This window comes from Melozone crissalis, unplaced genomic scaffold (assembly GCF_028551555.1).
Source record: "Melozone crissalis strain CALT ecotype California unplaced genomic scaffold, PUWL_Pcris_2 ptg000018l_1, whole genome shotgun sequence".
NCBI classification, from domain to species: Eukaryota; Metazoa; Chordata; class Aves; order Passeriformes; family Passerellidae; genus Melozone; species Melozone crissalis.
The window spans coordinates 1,166,184-1,174,279 of record NW_026535796.1 but is presented as its reverse complement, the minus strand read 5'-3'; the positions used below and the strand labels follow the sequence as shown (position 1 = coordinate 1,174,279).

General features: G+C 40.9%; 1 protein-coding gene across 1 annotated transcript in view; it reads right to left on the bottom strand.

The window, feature by feature from the left end:
• Positions 1–4,990: 4,990 nt before the first annotated feature.
• Positions 4,991–8,096, bottom strand: part of ANO1 (anoctamin 1) — a 71,437-nt gene continuing 68,331 nt past the window's right edge. The window contains exon 27 of the mRNA XM_054275347.1: positions 4,991–7,332. Coding sequence (XP_054131322.1) covers positions 7,072–7,332 — 261 coding nt within the window. The 3' untranslated portion in view covers positions 4,991–7,071. The remainder of the gene's footprint in view (positions 7,333–8,096) is intronic.

The window sequence follows — 8,096 nt, the reverse complement described above, 5'->3', positions numbered from 1 at the left end:
TATCTTTTGGGGCCCTTTCTATTTCTATTCAGTTCAGTTCCTGCTCTGTGACTGGCTGAGGGCAAAGCAAAGCAAATTGAGATCCAAACTGGAAGTTGCTATTCATGCAGGGAAATAATCCAGCAGCTCTGATTGCCAGGCTTGGAAGCTAATACTGATTCATTTCTGCAGAGTATGTATAATTTGTTCTTTATTTTCCTGAGCTGCTGTATTGCTAGTTTCTAAACCAGATAAAACCATGAAAAGGTAAATACTTACCACAGTAACATTTATTTTCTCTAAATTGAGGTATTTTTGTATTGGAACCATCTTTACAAACATATCCATCTTTGTATTAGAAAATACAATATTCTGAGCAGCTATAAAATAAAGGTTAGGATAACAAAAATAATTATTTTGCAGAAAATTGATCCATTTTGCACCACTTTGCAGTATTTCTTACAAGCATGTAATTAGTTCTGTGCCACAGGACTTCATCCTCCCACCCAAGGAAAGGTTTTCTTTCCTTACTGAGGGGCAGCACTCCATTGCCTGCTGCAGAGCATTGCAGTTGAAATAATGGCAGCAGGGATTTATCTTTTTATTTTTTTTGGTGTATGTGAATATTCAGCTCTTATCTCTTCTGTACTAACAGACTCTGCTTTGGACCTGGTAAAAAATGGAAAATTTTTCCCAACCATGTCCCTGCATCCAGCCTGCAAAGACCAGAAAAGATCTAAATGTCTCTCAGAGATCCTGAAATTTTGCTTTAATAAATAAAAATGAGTGAGCCTGTCACACTTACTTGATTTTTGAGTTAAATTCAGGTATTGTGAACTCACTGTTGTGACTGGAGAGAATGACAAGCCAAGAGGTGGGGGTTATTTCCTAGAAACAAGCATTGCTTTATATATCTGTGATTTTCATTCTTTTCAGGACGTGCCAGTGCAGTATTTTCCATCTGAGTCACTGTCCTGGAGGTTGGAAGGTGCAAGTTTTTTACTCAATTCCGATTAGAGAGGGAGTGCCTCATGTGCTCAAGCACAGTGCACTTATTATCCAGTTATTTCCTTTTAAAACATGAATAGTTTCACGTGGCCACCAAGTGATACAGGATATGACTGGGCAAATTACTCACAGGGATTTAGATATCATAAATAAGAAAGCAAATCTGGTTTCATCATCCCGCTCCCTTGATTCTTTGGGGAGGAATTATTATTTTCTGCTCTCTGAAGAAATGCTGTAATTTGAGCTGGTCGGCAGTGCTGTGGTCAGACCGAGATACCAGCTAGTCCTAAACCACAATTTGGAGCCCATTTTCATACACAAACTTGTGGGAAACTTGTTGCATTTGTTCCCAGAGATGAAGAGTCTAGAAGGGGAGCGTGACTTCCTGAGAGAAGGCTGGATTAATCTAATACAAAATATAGCATTTATTTATTTTTCTTGCTGTCTGTATACTTCAGAAGAAGTGAGGAAGTTACAAATGCCACAGCTTGGTGCCAGAAAAGCCACAGAGTTTTTTCTTTTTCCTTGTGTAGATACAACCAAAATTAAATGACTTGTAGCATAGGATCAGCCCCAAGCTCACCCTCTCTGATCACTCAAATGCACATCTAACCATACTTTGCTGTTCTTCACCAGTTTTGGAGTAAGGCTTTTGAAAGGGAGCCTGTACCACATCTTTGCCCAGCACCTAAACCTAGCAGTGATTAATTCATTGCCACTTCTCATCCCCAAGAAGCCCCAGAGGCAATTACCAGCTTAGCTCAGCTGCTCTAAGGCAAGCCTTGTGAAGAGGTGGGGGAACTTGGTTTCAGAAGCCAAAGGCAGAGAGGCAAAAGGGGAGAGGTTCAGTAGAAGTTCAGAAGTGCCTCTCACTTTACTTCTTTCTCTCATTGAAGACAGGATGGAGATGGAGCTGAAGTTCATGTTGATTTGCTTGCAGGAGTTTCACTGTTCCTTCCCTGCTCACAACTCCCCTTTTCCACTGCCAGCAGTGCCTGAGGAGAGCAAAATGCCCAAACAGCTCCAGGAGTCAGAGCCCACCAGCCTGCAGCACCCAGGGCACACACACCACCTCTAGCAGTAAACCCAGGGCAGTCTGGCCTGCTGGGATTTATTGCTTCCCCACTTGCTGGCTAATTACCTGCAATTGCCTTCCTTCATTACCTGGAGATGTATTTCAGAGATTAATGCTTTGAGAAATGTGAGCTGCTCCTGTAATTACACACTGCTGCCATGACAGATGGGAATTCCAGGCTCAGCTCCATTCCTCCCACAGGACCAAAACATTCCAGCTTCCATCTCCACACGAGACCCACGGCATTGCCTGGCTGGGTGTGGTTGGGATGGCATGTGGGAACACGGGCAGAGGCTGCCCCATCATCCACCTACAAGGGGAATCCATCCTCTTTCCAGAAAAGCTAACTTGGGTCTGGGAACAGCAGGCAAAAGCCTTTTCTTCCTCTCTTCCCTACTGTGCATCTTTTCCTTAGCTCCATCTCATAGTTCAGCTGAGAAGATAACCACTGTTTTCTCATTTAGCAGTAAAAACAGGGAATAACCTTTTCTTCTAAGATTGCTTAGCCACATGCCTCTTGCTCTGAGAAATGGACTTTATTACACTTAAGCTTGTTCAGCACAAACACTCTGCTAAATATTTTGTATTTTGATTCTTGTTTCCCATGGCCATCTGAACAGATACAGTTCCTGTTTTGGCAGTAAAATTACCATCCAGAGATGGTACTGAGCCAGATGAAAGCTATGACCTCAGAATCTTCGATTTTCTTGGATTTTCCAAGGCCTTTGCCTCATGGCAACCAGCACAATGGGGCACCCAACTCTTTACTGCTCTCACAACGCATCTGCATCAATTTATTTTGGCTTTAGCTGACACTGAAGGTTAGAAAAGTAACCTAAAAAGTCTGTCAGGAGTTTTTATTCTATCCAAAGTGAAACCAATCACTCAATAAGTACCTCTTAACCTTATGCAAAACACACTGAAGGGAATCAATGGGAATATTTTCTTTGGCTTCAGGTGGCTGACACAGCCTTAAAAATTAGGATAGAGTTAAAATTCAAAACAAGCCACATTCATAGTTAGTTTTTTCTTCAGAAAGGCCTGTTGGGCTAAAAAAAGAAGGTTAAAAAAAGAACTTTGGTTTTTCTCTGCTATACTAAAAATGGCATGTTGTGTTTGGTTATGGAATAAATAGTGCTCAAATGTGCAAAGAATTGAACCAGAGTTTGAATGGAATTCATATAAATTTTAAGATGGGTTTTTTCCAGTGGTGAGAGGAAGAGAACTTGTGTACTCTGAAAACTTTGTAGGAAAATATAAATGCACTCAAGTGATGCACAGAGCTCTGGGAGAGGTCAGACTCCAGAGGTATCAGGATGAAAAGTAAATTATTATTGCTTATTGGAAATCACAACAGCCAAAAAGATCATTAACAGCTCAGGACCAGAGAGTGTAGGGGGGTTAAAAATAGAAATATGTCTGTGCCTTGATGTGAGACTTATTCACCCTTAAGCTATTTAAGACTGCAAAATATTTGTAGGACAGTATCTTGGAAACACAATGACATGGAAATCCAGGAGATTCAAACTCACACAGGCAGCCCTTGGGGTGGGAACAGCTTCCTCCTCGGACGCACCGACTGAAGTTGTGTTTTCGCTACCACCCTTGCATGGCAAACAGCAAACAGTGATTCAGCAATGGCTCAGAAATGGCCCCTGCAGCCATTTCCAGCAGAAATCTTCCCCATGGTCTGCATTATCTCTTGGACCAAGCAAATGGATGCCATGACTTTCCTCTTCAACACCTTAAGATGTTGGGTTTGAGACTTTTCATTTCTTTGATCAAATCTGGGCTGGGAAATGGTTTTGTGCTTATGGTTTTGGGGCAGAAGCATGCCAAGAACAGGCTGACTGCATGTCATGGACGTGGTGTCATACATGCCATACAATTCAACACAGAATTCAGCTTTGTACTTGCACAATTGAAATATTTGCTTTGCTATCTTTCATCAAACCTGGTCACTGTGAGTCACATCAAGGCAGGTATTCTTTGATCATTTCCAGATCCCTGCTTCCCTGTTTTAAGTTTCTTTTTTCCCCCCCTCTATTCCAGTAAATCCTTTCTAGCACAATCCTGCCTCAAATTTGCTATTGTTAAAAGCAAACCTCTTTTTTTTTTGCATCCCAAATATGAAACAACTTTCAGGAAAAGTACCACAACCACAGTGCAAGTGGTTTTCTGGATTATCTTACTTCTAATGAGCTCATATGTACTATTTTGTCTTTAATAACTGACAATCCCATACAGTTACCAGCCAGACTGTGGTTTATCTGCTTCTGGTGTCCATATCCATTCTCTCAGGACACAATTCCCACCCTTCCAAACTAAATTTCCTGATTTGGAGCATTAATACTCTCCATCCAGGAAAGGAGGGCTGGTGTAAAGCTTCGTGCTTTGCCTTCTCACACAACAGTTAAATGGGAAAGGGAGGGAAAAATTGCAATCAGCAAGTGAGGTTCTGAGGCCAGCCTTGCTTGGACAGGTCCCTCAGGGCAGTGGAAATGTGACAGTCACAGTGTGAGCCATTCTGCAGCCAAAAACTCCCTTTGTACTCTTGGAGATGGATTTCAGGTGGGATTCACTCGCCTCCAAGTGGGTCTCTAAAGCAGCTCAAACACCAGACCTGCCTGGGACATTTTTAGGGAGATGTCTGTACACTCAGAGTACAAGGAGGGCTGGGAACAGAACCTGTCCCATAGGAGAAACTCTTGGATATTTAAGTTTATTTCAAATAAGTGTTCAAAGAAAAAGAAAGAAAAAAAAAAAAACCAAAATAAAACAGATTTAGTATATATTTGCTTTTCTTAAAAAATGATTCCATGAAATAATTTTATAGATATCTGAGTAGTAATACAGATTTTTATATACAAAATTCCATTTCAAACAATTTACTGTACAAAAGAAAGTATAAGCAACTGTTACTATTCCATGATTTCAGCAAATAATGAGAAATTCAGATAAGTATGTGTTCAGGATATAGTTCCACCATTTACAGGAATGTCAGTATTAAGTTGGGAACACTTTCAGGTCAGTATTTACAGATTAAATCCCCTTCGAGGACGATCCCTAACATTTCTCCTCAGAATAGGTAGTTTGGCTTTCTCCTGGATCTTTTGGGCTACCAAGGAATGAGAGGAAAAACAGGTTTTCAACAAAATGTGTGGACAGAATTCTGCTTGATTTCTCCCCAGTCCTATTGCAGTCAGTGGGCCTGATCTGGTAAACATTTACTAACCAGGCATTACATTTATGTGGGAATAAACCAGGCAGGATTTGGCCCTACAGCGACATGCTATCATAAGTTACAAATTTTAAAAATAGTGACATTCCTGCAAGTCAAAATACAACAGAAACAAGAGTTAACAAAATATAAGCCCTTTATTAATAAAAATCTTTGGTTGGATCAGTATTTTAAATAAGCATCAAGAATATTTGGTTAATACCATTTTCTTTCTTCCACATAATTTCTCTTTTGGTACCTTCTTTGGATAGACTACAGAAAAATATCAAGTTTATCACATACTTTAAAACAAATAAATATATCAAAAGCTATATATGGCATTCTTTTTAGAGTTCTAGCATTAATCTTTAAATTAGTTTGGCAAAGAAAAAAAGAAAGAAAAAAAGAAATAACTAACCTTTTGAAAAGAGTTTGGTTTTGTAACAAACCATACAGTAGTTAGACTTTAAAGAAATCTTTCCTTTTTATTTTCTTTTTCAATTTTATAATGCAAGTGCCATGGACAAGACAAAGCAATAAAAGAAATTAGGTTAATTGCACCAATATTATTTGGAAGTGCAGTTTATCGGTCAACAAAGCAAAACAAAAACATATTATGCTTAAAAAGAGCTGTACTGATGGGATTTAGCTAGTCATGGTAAGTAAGGATTTCAGACTTATACTTCAGGGAAAAGCTCCTTGTACAAAAGACAGAGGATTTTAAGACAAAAGAAAAGTCCTGTAACTAGCTGAAGGTCTGGTCCTGTAGCCCCAGTGCAGGCAAAGCTTCCACTGAAGACAGCAAGTGGGATGCATTTAGGATTTCCTCCTCTGGCACAGCCTCTGGGAAGTGCCAGCCAACTGCAGGAAATCTGTGGGAAAAGCTGGCTGTGAAACACGGGGGCAAGCACTCCCTTCTCCTGCTCCAGAGGGCTACAGGGAAAAGCCAGGCTGGGGCAGGGATGTGCTGAAACACCGGGGAAAAGGGAATTTCCTCAGCAACAGCAGTGTGTGAGTGCTTGGCAGGGCAGTGAGAGTCACTGGAGCTCTCTGTGTGCTCATTAACTCAGGGCATTTAACAAATGCTCCGTGACCACGGGCCTGCTGGGAGGATCTCTGCAATTGTGCTGCTGCTGCTGCCAAGAAAGCACTGCCCAGAATCCCTGTGCTGATGTTTCCAGAGGCAGTGGTGCCTCAGGGAGGGTCTGGAGGCTGCCACAAGTCCCCCCCACATCTTTAAGACTCCAAAGCTCAGACTCACAAAGCTAAACCCAGCCTTGGGAAGCAAGTCAGTCTAGAAGGCTTTATGGAGTACTAGGGAATACTGATTTTGCGTATCATTTAGCAAGCTACCCCATGGACCTTCAAACCTGGCTTTCCAAAAATAGTTCCAATTAGCATTATTATTATTATAATGACTTCAAATTTACCTTTATTTCATTAGCTAATTGATAGGCTAAGATCAGATTCTCAGAGAATATCTCTAGCAAGATTCTCCTAAGTACCTGCATTTCTTAATGCACGCCAACGTCGATAGTGCTACCTCAGGATGAAATACAAAAACTCCCTGCATTACTGCTTGTGCAAAAGAAAAAACAAAACAAAACCCCAACATTGTCAAAAATAGAACGTGGTCCTCCATGTTTGCAAGAAGGGCATTTCTCACAAAGATGGGAGCGAAATGGCAGCACATCCTTCAACATGCACCTGGGTGTCCGTACCGGAGTCCTGCCCTTGGCGCCATGGCTTTTGTCTCTGGAATGCCCCGACAGCCTCAGCTCCCTCTCTCCTAAACGTCCAGAGGATAGGAATGGCAGGAGGACAAGCTCCCACTGCGGCTCCTTGAGAGCCTGGGGCTGTGGTTGTTGCAGTTTTCCCCTCTTCTCTTGTCCTTGTCTTTCCAGGTTTCCAGCATCTGCAGCTTGCCTTGCTCTTCCCTCATGAAGACCTCCACCATGAGAACTTTCTCCTTGTGAATCTGCTGACTAATGTCCTTGGGAATGTCTGGGATAATCCAGTCAACAAATTCACTCATGAACATGACCAAGTTCTGAAAATGAAGTTGTGAGAAAGTGTCAGCGGGGCCAAATTGAAGGGTGGCTGTAGGGAAAGGAGAGGGCACTTTGGAAGGAAAAATGAAGAGAGGACAGTACTTGAGTTGGACTATGGGACCAAATTCCCATCAACTGCTTTGTGCATGCTAAAAGTAGAGAAATACATCAGGTATTGATTGACCTCTATGGTTTCTGTACCAATCCTGACACTGCAGCCACTTAGAAATCCAAAGGAATTTGCAATTGGTGAGTGGCTCATGAGATTTACATCAGGAAGGCAGAAGCAAATACAAGAGGTTAAAATGGTAAAAGTTGGTAAAATACATTCCAATTGAATTTTTCTAATTGAAAAACTTTGATTCAAGGAAAGGGTGGTCTTTCTCAAAAAGATAATTTTTTATCAAAAAAACCCAATAAAAGTTTTGAAACAAGTTATTCAGATAAGGCAGACTTAAAACATCTGTGTCACAATAAGTAGCATCACTGCTGTGATTAAATAATGTCTTTTAAGAACAAATCACAAGATTTTGGCTTCTTATTCAGATGCAAAGTAAACCTGAACTTGGAAAATTTTGAAAATCTCATTTCTTGGCTAGCTCTAAAAATGATTTTGGGTTAAATTTATGCTGCTTCAGTGAAATTGTTGATGTCCTACAGGAGAAATTGGTGGAACCTAATTAGTATCAGCCTTAGTATCAGCTTTGCTGATCTCTAAGGTCATTAAGTTGTTCTGCATCAAACCAGCTCAAGGAATCCCTGG